General features: G+C 48.7%; 1 protein-coding gene across 1 annotated transcript; it reads right to left on the reverse strand.

The window, feature by feature from the left end:
* Positions 1 to 3,568: 3,568 nt before the first annotated feature.
* Positions 3,569 to 13,955, reverse strand: NFATC2IP (nuclear factor of activated T cells 2 interacting protein). Its single transcript, NM_001098883.2, is given in 8 exon segments — positions 3,569 to 3,918; positions 5,579 to 5,688; positions 5,809 to 5,953; positions 7,470 to 7,656; positions 7,765 to 7,845; positions 8,736 to 8,850; positions 11,554 to 11,626; positions 13,449 to 13,955. Coding segments are annotated over 8 exon segments (1,254 nt in total). The 5' UTR covers positions 13,833 to 13,955; the 3' UTR covers positions 3,569 to 3,759.
* Positions 13,956 to 15,761: the final 1,806 nt, after the last annotated feature.

The raw sequence follows: 15,761 nt of genomic DNA on the forward strand, positions 1-15,761 counted from the left end.
TGTGAAGCTCTAACAAAAAAGGAAAATGGCATCTTGCCACTCAGCAGTGTGGCAGCATCTGGGAGCATTGTTAGACATGCAGCAGCAGACCTCTCCGGTGGTCCAGTGGTTAAGAATACGCCTGCCACTGCCGGGGACACGCATTCAATCCCTGGTCTAGGATGATCCCACATGCCACAGGGCAACTAAGCCCACGCACCTAGAGCCCGTGGCTCCACAAGAGAAGCCACCACAATAAGAAGCCCAAGCACTGCCAACAAAAAGTAGCCCCCGCTCACAACTAGAGAAGGTGGCATGCAGCAAGGAAGACCCAGAACAGCCAAAAATAAATAATTTTAAACCAGAAATGCAGCATTTCAGGCCCCGCCCCAAACTGTGGGTCCCCCATCTCCATCATGACAAGCTCCCCACCTGATCTGTGTGCACACTCAAGTGTGAAAAGCACACAGCTCCTTAACTGAGTCATCAGCAGGCCCACCTGGTTTTCCTTCTTGCTCTGCATTCTGTGGCTATGTGGCCAGGGACAGGTTATTTCATCCAAGCTTCTATTTCTCTTCTGTAAAGTGGGAAGTATCACACCTACCTCCCAGGATCTCCCTGAGGATGAATGTGATTAGGAAAAGTGCTGAGCTTGGTACGTGCTACCAGATTAGGGCTCCTTCAAGTTGTGAAGTTTCTCATCGGGAGAATGGTAGAAAGATGTCCTGACAGGTGATCAATCTGTTTGATTAGAAGGATGAATAATCACTCTCATCAGAGAACTGCAAATCCTTTTACAATGCGGAATCTTTCCTGAATCCTCCCCAGATGAAGTGCTGAGAAAGAAAAGAAGAAACTGGAACCTTCTAGTATCTGCTAATGCATTTATCATAAAGAGGTCCAGCCACTTGTACTCAAGTGAAAATGGGTAGGTGCACATTTGAGGATCTGTGATTCCATCCTTGGATATAAACCTGAGGAAATCCCACTCAGGGTCACTACAGCACTGCTTGTAATAGCACCATCCTGGGCTAGGATGGGGTTTGCTTACAAATGACAGAAATCCTCCAAAAGTAGGTTTTTGGTTTTTTTTTTTCTGTCTTGCCACATGGCTTGTAGGATCTTAGTTCCCCAACCAGGGATCAAACCCGGGTTCCAGGAGTGAAAGTGCGGGGTCCTAACCACTGGATTGCCAGAGAATTCCCATCCAATAGCAGTGATTTAAATAAGACAGGAAGTTCCCCTTCCTGCCAAATCCAGAGGTCAGTGGTGCGGGGCTAGTTAGATACTGTATGGAAGTTGAGACCCAGGTGCCTTCTCTCCTCGTCTTGCCCTGCGTGGCTTCCTTCCCCAGGGTCACCAGGTGTCCACGGGGATGCTCCACCTCCAGTCAGCAGCTTGAAAAAAGCCAAAGAGAAGGGCACATGCTGCCCACTTAGGACTGATCCTGGAAGTCAAACCCCATTTCCCTGTATTGGCATTTGGCCACACTAGGGCTACAGTGGAGGCTGGCAGGCACTGTCTTCACCCTGAACACTCTGTGCTCTGCCAAAAACCGGGGCTTCTGAAGAACAGATGTGAGGGGCCAACTGATGGTCTCAGCCACGGGATTCATGGGGGCGGTGGGTCACATGGGGAGGCAGAGACAGAAATCCTCAAATATATACAAGTTTAATGTATTCCTGTTTATTCTGTTGACACTGAACATATCATTTTAATGTATTCAGACTTATTAATGGATATATCTTACCTGAAAAAAATGAGCTATACCATATCATGGATTATTTAAATATTAAAAATTTTCTTTCTATATTTCCCACATTATAAGTTCAAACGAATGCTACATTCCAACAACAAGAAAAAAACTTTTTAAAGAGAGTGATGTGCTTTTGCCAAAATCATACCACATATCAGGTGGAAAATTCATGGCTTTATTAGTAGATGGCAGAGAAAACTGGCTCATTATACAGTGAAACTAAAACTTGGATCTCATAGACAAAGGTGAATTTTAAATAGTTTAAAAGTACTATTCAACATTTCAGCCTGGCATCAAGCAATGAAAACAAATATTTGACCACGCAGGGCAGATGTCAGCCAGTACACACACCAGCATGTACTGGCTGGACTTCAGCCCAATATTTAGTGGCCTAGATGTGAAAGAAAAGCCAATAAAACTAATAGAAGAAACTGCAAAGTATTGTTAACTATTTTTAAATAAGAAATCAAAAAGCAACAAATGATATAACAAAATAGCTAATTAACCTACATTAAAATTAAGAATGTCTGTTCAGTGAAGGACACCCCTGGTTATACAAACACAAGTGCCATCTTCAGAGTTTTTCCAACTTCCCAGGAATATAGGAGGAACTTTTGAGAGTAAACAAAAAAAAAAATGGTAAGAAGCCCCCATGAGAAAAGGAACAAAGATAAATTAGCAATTCACAAAAAGGGGCACCAGAAAGGCTGACAGGAAAATGAAGAAATTCCTCAAATTACTGGTGACCAGATGAATGTACATTAAAACAGGGCACCACTTTCTACCCAAGAGACTGGCAAAAGTTAGAAAGTTGGGCAGTAATAAATGCTGGTGGGGATGAGCAGAAATAGGAAGCTTTAAGTGGGAGAGTCAAAGACCATTCTAAAAAAACAATAGAGAAATTAATCTGTCTGATGCATAATTCCATCCTGGGTACCTCTGCTGGAGAACTTTACATAAGTATGGAAGGAGACATAGAAAAAGATGTTCACCATGACCATGGCCTTGCCTGTGGGCCGAGGAGTTGCAGGTAACCCAGGTGTCTACCACTTAGCAAATGTCTAAAAAAAATGCACTTAACACCCACCATGGAATATCTTGGAGCAGCTCAAAGAAATAAAGCTGATGTAGCCTAAGCAACCCATGTTGAGTGAGAAAAGCAGCAGGGCAAGATCAACGGGATTATATTACATGTGGGCAAAGTATATGCACACAGACAGCAGAGCATGTTCAAGGAAACATTCATATTCAAAGACATGGAGTCAACACACTAGAACGGATGCTTACAGGAGAGGATGACATGAAGGGAAAAAGCCATAAACCCTGTGTGGACTGCGATCCTGAGATCAAAACCAAAAGGTTCAAGGTGCTCAATTATGCTTTAAACAACACGTGTGCATCAGGAAGGTGGCTCAAAAGGGTCCTAGGGTGAGGAAGACACCCAAGCCTGAGAATCTACTGTACTCTTCAAAATAATAACCCACTGTTTGCCTCTGGTGAAGCTATTGCATTTGTGAGGCTCATCATCTAGTTTCCGGCTGGGCAGAGGAACCACACCTTGGTTCAAGTCAACTTCACCTCCATCCCCCGATGACCCTGAGGCCACGGCTGGTCCTGGATGTGGCAGAATTCTGAGGCCTGGAGTCCCCTTCCAACCCTTACTAATTTCAACTCACTCTTTCAGTATGAGAAGTTTCATATAAGAGACATTTCAGTGAGTGATGGTGGACTAGTGAAGGTGAGGGGATACCTTCTCCATGTCCCAGAGGGCCGTAAAATTCAGCACACCCTGTGGATGGAGCCACAGTCCACCTAAGGCAGCAAAGACCATCATACAATTAAACCAGGTAGCTAACGGCTTGAAACTGGGGTCAAAGGAGAGGGAGTCAAAGATCACTCCTGGATTTTGCTTCAGCTTGAAGATGAGTTCTAACTCAGCTGCAGCTAGCAAGCCCTTACGGGCCAAAATGGGGCAGCCCATTCTCCCCAAGTCCAGGCTGGGCCTCCAAACAGGGAGTGGGGTTTCAGCCCCAGACCTCGATGAGGTCCCCAGATTCCATTCCCAGGTCAGCCGGCAGCTCCTTGCCTGAAAGCTTCGTCCCATCAAAAAAGAAGGAGAGCTTGTGGCCGGAGAGTCCCATAGCCTCCTCGTAGCGGGACATGAGGGTCTTGAGAGGAGAATCCTGGGCGGAGAAGAAAAAAACATGGACGTAAGAATCTGAAAAGAGAGACTGAGGAAAACTTGTAGGGACAGACAGAGAGCTTGGGACATGTCAAGTTGGAGCCCACAGAGGGGGATACAAGTGGACGAAGAAGCCAGCAGTAGCTGGTTCCTTTCTCTAGGGAGCTGGGCCATGGAGCCCAGGGCTGGGATGCTGGCTCTGGGTCGGATACATTCTCCAAAGCTGGTCTCCACACCTAACATGGAGGCATGATGCACAAGGAGGAAGCCAGCCAGGCTCTGGAGTGAGCATGACCCAAGCTGGGGGCCAGGTGCCCTTATTAAACTAGATGTGTAAGCTTAGCCAAGTGCTATGGGTTTGAGAGTCCCTTGGACAGCAAGAAGGTCAATCCTAAAGGAAATCAACCCTGAATATTCATTAGAAGGACTGAAGCTGAAGCTCTAATACTTTGGCCACCTGATGAGAAGAGCCAACTCATTGGAAAAGACCCTGATGCTGGGAAAGATTCAGGGCAGGAGGAGAAGGGGACAACAGAGGATGAGATGGTTGGATGGCGTCACCGACTCAATGGACATGGGTTTGAGCAAACTCCAGGAGATAGTGAAGGACAGGGAAGCCTGGTGTGCTGCAGTCCATGGGGTCCCAAAGATGGGGACACAACTTAGTGACTGAACAACAACAACAGTGGATTGACTGTGTCCCCCAAAAACATACCGTGTGCTCCTGACCCTTAAGAAATGTGCATGTGACCTCATTTGGAAGATATGATCAAGATAAGATGAGGCTGGGACTGCCCTGTGGTCCCACTGCTAAGACTCCACCTCCCAACACAGGGGGCCCAGGTTCAATCCCGGGTCAGGAAACTGGATGCTACATGTTGCAACTGAAGATTCTGCACGCTGCAACAACTAAGACCCAGTGCAGCTCAATAAATAAATACACATTAAAAAAAAATGAGGTCATGGTTGATTACACTGTGCACTAAGGTGACAGGACTAGTGTTCTTGTAAGACGGGAAAACAGATACATACAGAGATACACAGGGAGAACTTCCTATGACAAAAGAGGCGGGAGGCAGCTGCAAGTCAAGGACTGCTGGCCACCCGCAGAAGGTAGGAGGAAGCATGGACCCAGAGGCTCCGAGGGAGCGTGAACCTGCTGACAACTTGATTTCAAACTTGCAGCCTCCAGAACTGGGAGAGAACACATTTCTGTTGTTTTAAGCCACCCAGCCTGTAGTGGTTTGTTACAGCAGCTCTCAGAAACAAATACAGCAAGTCATTCCACCTCTACAGATGTTGGTTTCTATCTGTTAAATGAGGGTAGCAACAGTGCTTTCTCATACAAGACTGCTGTGAATTTCAATAATATCCTGAATGTGAAATAATTAGCCTTAGCACAGGGACTGTCACTTCTATGGTACATTTGATCGGTCTTACTGGTTACTATTCAAGGGTGATTTCCACTTTAACCAGGAGGAGTTAGGAGACCAGAGCCAGCTTCCCAGAAGAGGGAGGGAACCTAAACACTGAACGTCATACACTCTCTAGGATGGGCAGGGACCCAAGACCACAGAGGGCAGGGACTCCATCCTCCACCCACTGAAGGGAGACTGCAGAGCACAGGGCAAGGGGCGTGGCCAGCTGGCTCCCCCACTCACGGGAGGCAGCGAGACTTCCAGCGTCTGGTGCTTCTCTTTTCCCTGGACCCGAAGTTGGAGCAGTGGCGACGTCTCTGCAGCCTCCGGAGAACTTGCTAGAACCACACAGTCTGTGGCAGGCAGGATAGGGAAGCCAGGCCTAAACAAGGGTTGGAAGCCAGGCCCCCTCTGGGCCTCTCCCCACATCCCCTCCCTGTGGCAAAATCCTCCTCAGGCTTCGTTCCTCTCACCAATGATGTCAGCCACGCCAAGCTTTAGGGCCCTGGGGGTGGCGGTAGGGGACAGCTCGGTCTCTCCCAACAGCAAGAGGATCCTGCTTGGGGACACCCCAAGGCGGGCGGCCATGTGGTCCACCACGCTCTTAAGGGGCTCCGACTAGGAGGGGGACAGAAAGTAAAGGACGCCTTCCTGCCTTGACTTGCTTCCCCATCCCCATCCCCCAATTTCTGGCCTTAACTACTTGCTGAATTCCTCAGCAGTGAGTTCCATCACATTTACCTGGAAAGGCACAAAATAAAATCATGTCAATAAGGGGTTCAGGCAAGTGACACAGACACAAAGCAGCCATGAGTTAGGAGGGGAAAAAAGGGAGTGGTGGGGGTTGTGGCCAACCAGAACTGGATATGCCCCATCTAAGCCTGGGCAGCTGTTCCGCAGCTCTGGCTAATTGGTACCAGCTGGGAATATGGGCCAGGTACTGATGCTTTTGAACTGTGGTGTTGGAGAAGACTCTTGAGAGTCCCTTGGACTGCAAGGAGATGCAACCAGTCCATTCCGAAGATCAGCCCTGGGATTTTCTTTGGAAGGAATGATGCTAAAGCTGAAACTCCAGTACTTTGGCCATCTCATGCGAAGAGTTGACTCATTGGAAAAGACTCTGATGCTGGGAGGGATTGGGGACAGAAGGAGAAGGGGACGACAGAGGATGAGATGGCTGGATGGCATTACTGACTCGATGGACGTGAGTCTGAGTGAACTCCGGAAGTTGGTGATAGACAGGGAGGCCTAGCGTGCTGCGATTCATGGGGTCGCAAAGAGTCAGACACGACTGAGCGACTGAACTGAACTGAACTGAACTGCATCTTCCTATTTAAGAGAAGCCAGAAATCTGGACCTCAGTACCCAATCACCCATTGCAAAGGTTGGAAATGAACTATTTGGTTTTAAAATCACCGTACAGCTTGAAAGAAGATGCATGGAACTTCCCTGGTGGTCCAGTGGTTAAGATTCCCCGCTCCCGATGCAGAGGGCACAGGTTCAGTCCCTGGTTGGGGAACTAATATCTCACATGCCAGATGGCATGGACAGAAAAAATAAAGAAGATGATGCACTGTTGATAAGGCCATGGGCTGCTAGTTGGCAAGTTTTGGCTTAGCTGCTTGTCTGATACACTGTTACTACTCAGTAAGTAGTCATTTCTGTTCTTCTTTTGGAATGGGGGTCATCCCTATAATAGTAGTCATCACCAGGAAGCTAGGGGAGCTTGGAATGACCAAGTGACCCCTGGGTGTCTGAAGCCCTAAGAACAAGCACAGGAGGGCAGTACAGGGTCCAAGGGAAGGAAGGAGGGAGGGATGGCCCTCCCCTGGAGAAGGAAATGGCAACCCACTCCAGTATTCTTGCCTGGAGAATCCCATGGACAGAGGAACTATGTGGGCTACAGTCCACGGGTCACAAAGAGTCAGACACGACTGAGCAACTTCACTTTCACTTTGCCAGATAGAGAGGGCAGAGGGAGGAAAAGATCTGGACAAAGGGGACAGTGAGTGCAAAGGCGCAGAGGGCTGAAAGCGTGCTGGGCAGCTCCAGACAGCAAGATGGGCAAAGGAAGACACTAGTCTCTCCATGGGCAGCTCCTGGAACCCTGCTCCCAGACCCTTCAGGCATTTACCATTCTGATGGGCAACCTGACCAGGTCAGCTCGGCACCGGATTTTGAGTGGCAGGAGTCGAGAGTTCTCTGGGAGACTGGGCCCCTCCACTAGGACCACCTCATCCTCTTGGCTCAGGTGGTCTTGGCCTTGGGATTGCTTGGGACTCAGGCAGGAACGGAGATCTTGGAGACGCTTGTTCACCTCCCTGAGGTGCAGAAAGGACTGTGCGTCAGTCAGGGTGGGCCCCCTCCCGACCGTCCCTTCTCCAATCTAGCCCAGAGCAGAGCACACTGCCCACCCCTGCCCTTGGTACCTTAACTTCCGGAGTGCCTGAGTATGCTTCCTGCTTTTGGTACGTGGCAGAGGTGAGGGCAAAGGCGAGGTGTCCTGATCCCTGCAGACAGAAGAGAGGGACAGAATAGGGAAAGAGATGAGACCCCAGCCTCACCCACAGCTCTCCTTCCAGGGGGCCCCTGGGCACCAGACGGGGACCAGGAGGATCAATACGGAGCACTTCTGGTGACATCCGTCTTATTTGAAGACTGGGGTGGGTAGGGGGTGAGGGGTGGAGGACAGGGAAAACCTGAGTCATGATTTTTATACTTATATGGCCCAAATATGAGGGAGGAGAAAGCCTCACTTTTAAGATAAGTTGCTTTCCAGGTGAATATCTGATAAAATCCAAATGACACCAAACACTTACTATATGCTAAGGGTTAACTCTTCATTTACCATAAAATTCTGACCCAAGTACCACTATTATCTCCATTTTACAGAAGAGGAAACTGAAGCACAAAGAGGATGGCCAGGGAGTCCCTGGTGGCCCAGTGGTTAAAAATCTGCCTTCTAATACAGGGGACGCAAGTTCAATCCCTGGTTGGGGAACTATGATCCCACATGCAGCTAAGCCCTTATGCCACAACTAGAGAGGCATATACACTGCAATGAAGACCCCTTGCAGCCAAAACAGAGAGAGAGGATGGCCAAAAGACAGGGTCTGAAGCACAGGGCAGCCTCCAGAGCCACACCCTTCAGCTCCACATCACTACCTTCTTAGACACAAAGCGGAACCCCTCCACTTCCTGGCCAGTCTGGAGGGTCTGCTGTCATCCTCCAGTGGGACTCACTGCTTCTCCCAAGAGTTTCATTCCTCATCCAAGCCTCAGGATGCCTTCTGGGAAACTTCTTACCCTTCCAGGAGCCACCCAAGGGTCCTGCCCGCCTCAGCCCACCCTTCCAATTCCCGTTCTGCTCCTGAGGCCCCAGTACTCTTGCCTCACTCACAGTAACATCTTTTTCTTCTCTTCTCCATCCTTACTCCTCAGCTTCTTCTTCCAGGGGGAACTGGGACATGGGAAATCCACTGCATGGGGACTGCTGGCATCCTCCACATCTGCCTCTGGGGACAGGGGAGGAGGAAGTGGAAAGGGTTAGCCAAGAGAAGGCAGTGGGAGACCAAGGAGAGACAAGGCAGGGGCTTCAGAAGGTTCTGAAAAAGGAGGAGATTAGGGGGCCCCGGACACACATGACCACTGGGGAAGGGTTTGGGGGGACGAATCAAGAGAAAAGCCTAGAGGGCTTCCCCAGCAGCACTGCAGTGGTGCAGTTAAGACTCTGCCTTCCAATGCAGGGACGTGGGTTTGACCCCTGGTCAGGGAACTAAGATCCCACATGCGTGTGGCCAAAAAAAAGGAAGGGGGCGCCTTAGAGAGAAGGATGAACTGGAGTCTGACAGTGAGATTAGGAAAGTGTCCACACCTCGCACCAGTGCATGACACAGGGCCAGGAGTGGACAACAGGCAGTGGCTCACCCAACTACAGCGTGCTCTTCTCATTTTGATCACCTGCACCTCACAAATCAAAAACCCTGAGCACACAACCGGGAAAACATGTATTTACTTAATACACAGGTACTACTGACTATACATGTACAAACCATTATATATGTTATGAATCATACACTATAACAAATGCTATCAAAGGATGATTTTTTTTCCCCAGCTATTTCTCTTGTTTTCTGCCCCTACTCAATTTGGTGGGCACAAAGAAGACGTGTCTGGGGCGGGGGCGGGGAGCGTCTTTGGTAAAGAGGTTACGTACAGGCCCTCTAAGTCCAGGCTTCTCAAACGTCATCCATGTGAGTGTCGTTGTGGTATTTTGCCATATCTCGGTATTACGTGATATGTTTCTTTAAATCACTCATCTTCACTTAAATGTCTTAGAAAAGGAAACCAGGTATTATTCTAGACCACAGAAGCTCTTTTCCGTTTGCCTGCCACCAGATCATCGTTAACCATCGTTATTTATTTTTATAAATAAATACCATGAATACAAAACAATGGTAATAAATCCTAGATCAGTGGTTCTCAACCAGAGGCAATTCTGCCTCCTGCGGGACATGTGACCATGTCTGGAGACAATTTTGGCTGTCGCAGCAAGGGGAAGAAGGGGTTGCGGAGGGTGATGACGTCTGCTGGGTGGAGGCCAGGCTGCTGCTCCACACCCCGCAGGGCATAGGACAGCCCCACACAAAGAAGGATCCAGTCCAAAAGCCGGTAGCACCAAGGGTGAGAAACCCTGTCCTAGGAGCTGCCACTGGCCTGAGACTCTGCATTTCTAACAAGCTCCCGGGAGATACCCAACACTCCTGGGCCCACATTTTTTTTTTCTCAAGATTGTTTTTATATGGACCATTTTTAAAGTCTTTACTGAATCTGATACAATATCGCTTCTGTTTTACGCTTTGGTTTTTCCATGTACGGTATACGGGATCTTAGCTCCCAGATCAGGGATTCAACCTGCACCCCCAGCATTGGAAGGTGAAATTCCGAGCACTGGACCACCAGGGAAGTCCCTGGGCCCTGCATTTTGAGTGGCGAGGACAGAGGTGCCTTGGTACTTCTCTGTTCCAGATACCATATATGTAAACCTTATATGCAGCCCAAGGTGGGAGGGGGGACATGTTATTAAAACATATTTTCTTTAATTGGGCTTCCCTGGTAGTGGCTCAGCTGGTAAAGAATTCACCTGCAACGCGGGAGACTTGGGTTCGATCCCTGGGTTGGGAAGATCCCTGGAAAAGGGAACAGCTACAGACTCTAATATTCTGGCCTGGAGAATTCCATTGACTGTATAGTTGCAAAGAGTGGGGTGGCATGGGGTGGCAAAGAGTCGGACATGACTGAGCGACTTTCACATACGTATATAGTTCCAAGTACCATATATGTAAACCATATATGTAGCCCAAGGGGGGAGGGCTTTCTATTAATACATATTCTCTTTAATTAATTTCCACCAGAATCCTTTGACACAGGTCTATTATTTATCCCCATTTGGCTGATGAGGAAATTGAAGCCTTAAAAGATTAACTTGCACAAGGTCACACAGCTACTAAGGGGGAGAGCTGGTTCCTAAACCAGCTCTTCATCGCCCTGCCATACTCCCTCGTGGCACAAAAGTCTTAGTCCAAGGTCTGCATTTGCCCACTGGATCTCTTCCCTAGCAGACCTGATTTCTATTCACTGCCCTTGAGCAGTTTGCAAAAAATCACGTCACTGCAGGAGGACAAAGGCTGGGCAGCCCTGATAAGATTCAGAGAACACCCTGTTGGCTCAGAGTGTTCCCAGGAAACTTGCTACAGATGTAAAAAGATGTTACAAATTCTCAACACTTCTCCCTTCCACTGCTCCCAAGGTTATACAATCAAAGTCTCTGGGGATGACACCTGGAAACCTGTATATTAGAGACTTCCCTGGTGGTCCAGTGGCTAAGACTCCAGTGCTTTCACTGCTGAGGGTCCAGGTTCAATTCCTGCTCAGAGAACTAAGATCCCACAAGCCACACAGTGTGGCCAAAAAAAATTTAGCACATTCTGATGCTTATTAGAGCTGGGGGAAGGAGTCTGGACAACACTTTCTGTGTCTTCTGGTTAACAAGCCAGCTCCTTTCAGGACTGGAGGTTTTTCTGGCTAGGATGCAGAAGTCACCTCTTTCATGTCCTCCCCTTTAGCTTCAGGAAACAACTAACTACAGGAATGTAAACTCCAGAAAGTCTTCTCAGAGAGGCCAGTGCTGGACAACTCTCCCTAGAAGCCCTCCTTACCTTCTTCAGCCTCTGGGGGACATAATTTCAGGAGGGACACGTTATCTGGGATAAGGTGGAGGCTGCTTTTCACCTGCAAAGAAATAGTAGATCAGTACCAAATGCTCCCTTACACTTAAAGAGAAAACCGGGGTCAATTCTCTCATGCTCAGCCTCCTCCAGCTCCCAAGCCCACCCTGAGGATGTAGATATTACCACTCTCCCACAGGGACGCAGGAGCTCAGCTTCACCAGGATCCAAAATTGGAGTACTCTACCATATGATATTACTTGTATGTGGAATCTAAACTATAACATAAATGAACTCATCTAGGAAGCAGAAACTTAGAGAACAGACTTGCGGTTGCCAAGCAGGGAGATGGGGGAAGTTGGGGGGGGGGGTGCGGTTGAGAGATGGACTGGGAGTTTGGAGTTAGTAGATGCATATTACATACAGAATGGATGGACAACAAGGCCCTACGGTATAGCACAGTGTCAATGTCCTAGGATAAACCATAATGGAAAAGAATATGTATATATATATATAACATAACCTCAGATATGCAGATGACACCACTCTTATGGCAGAAAACGAAGAACTAAAGAGCCTCTTGATTAAAGTGAGAGAGGAGAGTGAAAAAGTTGGCTTAAAGCTCAACATTCAGAAAACTAAGATCATGGCATCTGGTCCCATCACTTCATGGCAAATAGATGGGGAAACAGTGGAAACAGTGGCTGATTTTATTTTTTGGGGCTCCAAAATCACTGCAGATGGTGATTGCAGCCATGAAATTAAAAGACACTTACTCCTTGGAAGAAAAGTTATGACCAACCTAGACAGCATATTGAAAAGCAGAGACATTACTTTGCCAACAAAGGTCCATCTAGTCAAGGCTATGGTTTTTCCAGTAGTCATGTATGGATGTGAGAGTTGGACTATAAAGAAAGCTGAGTGCTGAAGAATAGATGCTTTTGAACCATGGTGTTGGAGAAGACTCTTGAGAGTCCCTTGGACTGCAAAGAGATCCAACCAGTCCATCCTAAAGGAAATTAGTCCTGAATATTCATTAGAAGGATTGAAGCCGAAGCTCCAATACTTTGGCCACATGATGCAAAGAGCGGACTCATTTGAAAAGACCCTGATGCTGGGAAAGATTGAAGGCAGGATGAGAAGGGGAAGACAGAAGATGAGACGGTTGGATGGCATCACCGACTCAATGTACATGAGTTTGAGTAAACTCCGGGAGTTGGTGATGGATAAGGAGGCCTTGGCGTGCTGTAGTCCATGGGGTCGTAAAGAGTCGGACACGACTGAGCAACTGAACTGAACTGAACATATATGTGAGTCACTTTGCTGTACAGCAGAAATTAATCCAACATCGTACATCAACTACACTTCAATTTAAAAAACACAGGAGTACTCTGATGAGGAGCACCCTTCCCTAATGCACTCTAAGGATGCAAGTTTCATTTCCCTTTCTTACAAAGGAGCTAGCCATCCTGCTGTCTTAGAATCCTTGGCAATTTCAGGCCCCTCGCTCACCATACCTCGTGGGGACCCCAGTCCTCTCTGAATTTTCATGGACCCCAGTCCCCATCTTCCTGAATCTTTAGCATCGAGAAACCCAACATGCCCCAAATCCCACCCAGCCCTAGGTCCTCCAGCTCTTCCCTTAACCATCAGATATCTCAACCTCTTAGGCTCCCTATACCCCCCGCCCCGACACTCCAGCTCCTGGGAATCTCAAACTCCAAGCACACTCCAAACCCCTTCAAGCTCCCCAATTTGCATCTTTCTGCCTCCAAGGCCCCTAGCCCCTGCTTCCATTTCGTCTCCCAAGACCAACCCTAGAACCCTACCTCAGCACTCCTAAACCCAGTCCCTCCGCGCTAACCGTCCCGGGAACCCGGCTGCACCTTCTCCGAGTACACTGGAACCGCCGGTGCCTCCCCAGGATCCAGCAGCAGCCGCCGCCGCCGCCTGACCAAGACCCGAGGGGCTCCACCAGGCTCTGCGTCCGCCCCTTCGCTGTCACTGTCGCTGTCGTCCCGGGACGCGGCCGGGACGGGGGATTCGGGAAGCGGGACCTCGGCCGCGGCCGCAGCGCCGCGCGCGGTTGCAACCTCCAAGACATCCTCATCGCTGTCGCTGACCAAGTCCACGAGCCCCGAGTCCAAGGTGTGTCGAGCTGGGGATCGCTGGGCGCCAGGACATCGGCTCCGGCCGCCCCGGGATCCCCGAGCCCTTCGGCCGCCGCCGCCGCCTCTGGGACGACCGGGTCTCCTCACCGGCTCCGCCATGGCACGCACCGGGTCTCCACAGTCGCCAGCTTCTGGTCGACTGGCCTGGCCCCCTCCAGCGGATTCCGCCCTTCATTGGGCGAACCGCCTGCTAGTCAACACCTCTCTCCGTCCACGCCCTCTGGCTCCACCTCTCCGCCTTTTCATTGGTCGCTGGACCCGCCCATCACGCATTCACCACTGAAACCAAGGCGCCAAAGATTCCAATCAACCTCGGCACAATCGTCGTAGGTTTCGATTCGGTCCGCCTCACCCATTGGCCTGGCCTTCTACAAGGCCCGCCCACTGGATGGAGTCTTTTTCCTGGTTGATGGAAGGGCGAGGTATCCTGGGAATTATAGTCCGCAAACCCTCAGGCTGGCGTGGAGGAAATCGGGCTGGGAATAGCTTTTAGACACTGCGGATCTCATGGGTATCCGCTTCCCCTTTCCCCCAACTGCGAGGTGGGCTCAGTAATTACACTACACGCCGAGACCTCGCATACGCCCCTCCTCATGTACAGAATCCACGCAACACACACCCGGAGCCACACTTCAGTACCATACAACTCTCCGAATTCCCTCCTACAGCGTTCCTCACACAGGACGTCCCGACAGACACTACACGGGCTGTATCAACACAACATGTACTCTTGCAACACTGTCCCTCGATATACACCTAAGAACACCCGCCTCGCAAAAAACCTGCAAGGGCAAACACAAATGAAAAATAAGAGGTTTAATTCTCCCTGTTGAAAATAAGGATCATGACTTCACTCTTTCAGAATTTCTTCCTTGGAACTTTTCAAAATGTGTGTAAATCTGTGTGTGTGTGTGTGTGTTAACTGAAGTAGAGTTGGTTTAAAACATTGTGTTAGTTTTTGGTGTACAACACGGTGATTCAGTTTTTGTTTTTGTTTTTTTTTTCTAAACGTTAGCTTTTTTTACATCAACATTTTATTTTTTTGGCTGGACTGGGTCTTCCTTGCTTTGTGCGGGCTTTCTTTAGTTGCAGTGGGGGGAGGGGGGTGGGCAGCTACTCTTTGTTTTGGTGCCCAGACTTCTCACTGGGGTGACTTCTCTTGTTGTAGAGCACAGACTCTAGGCATGGGCTTCATGGGATCAGTATTTGTGGTGCACAGGCTTAATTGGCATGTGGAATCTTCCCAGACCAGGAATCAAACCCATGTCCCCTGCTAACGCAGGCACTCATCCACTGTGCCACCAGGGAAGTCCATGATTCAGTTTTATATATATATTTTCTTTTTCAAATTCTTTTCCATTATAGTTTATTACAAGATACTGATTGTAGTCCTCTGTGCTATACAATAGGACTTTGTTGTTTATCTATTTTATATATAGTAATTGTATCTGCTTAAAGCTCAACATTCAGAAAACGAAGATCATGGCATCCAGTCCCATCACTTCTTGGGAAATAGATGGGGAAACAGTGGAAACAGTGTCAGACTTTATTTTTGGGGGCTCCAAAATCACTGCAGATGGTGACTGCAGCCATGAAATTAAAAGACGCTTACTCCTTGGAAGGAAAGTTATGACCAACCTAGATAGTATATTCAAAAGCAGAGACACTACTTTGCCAACAAAGGTCCATCTAGTCAAGGCTATGGTTTTTCCATTGGTCATGTATGGATGTGAGAGTTGGACTGTGAAGAAGGCTGAGCGCCGAAGAATTGATGCTTTTGAACTGTGGTGTTGAAGACTCTTGAGCATCCCTTGGACTGCAAGGAGATCCAACCAGTCCATCCTGAAGGAGATCAGCCCTGGGATTTCTTTGGAAGGAATGATGCTAAAGCCAAAACTCCAGTACTTTGGCTACCTCATGGGAAGAGTTAACTCATTGGAAAAGACTCTGATGCTGGGAGGGATTGGGGGCAGGAGGAGAAGGGGACGACAGAGGATGACATGGCTGGATGGAATCACTGACTCGATG

Source organism: Bos taurus, chromosome 25 (genome assembly GCF_002263795.3).
Source record: "Bos taurus isolate L1 Dominette 01449 registration number 42190680 breed Hereford chromosome 25, ARS-UCD2.0, whole genome shotgun sequence".
Lineage (NCBI taxonomy): Eukaryota > Metazoa > Chordata > Mammalia > Artiodactyla > Bovidae > Bos > Bos taurus.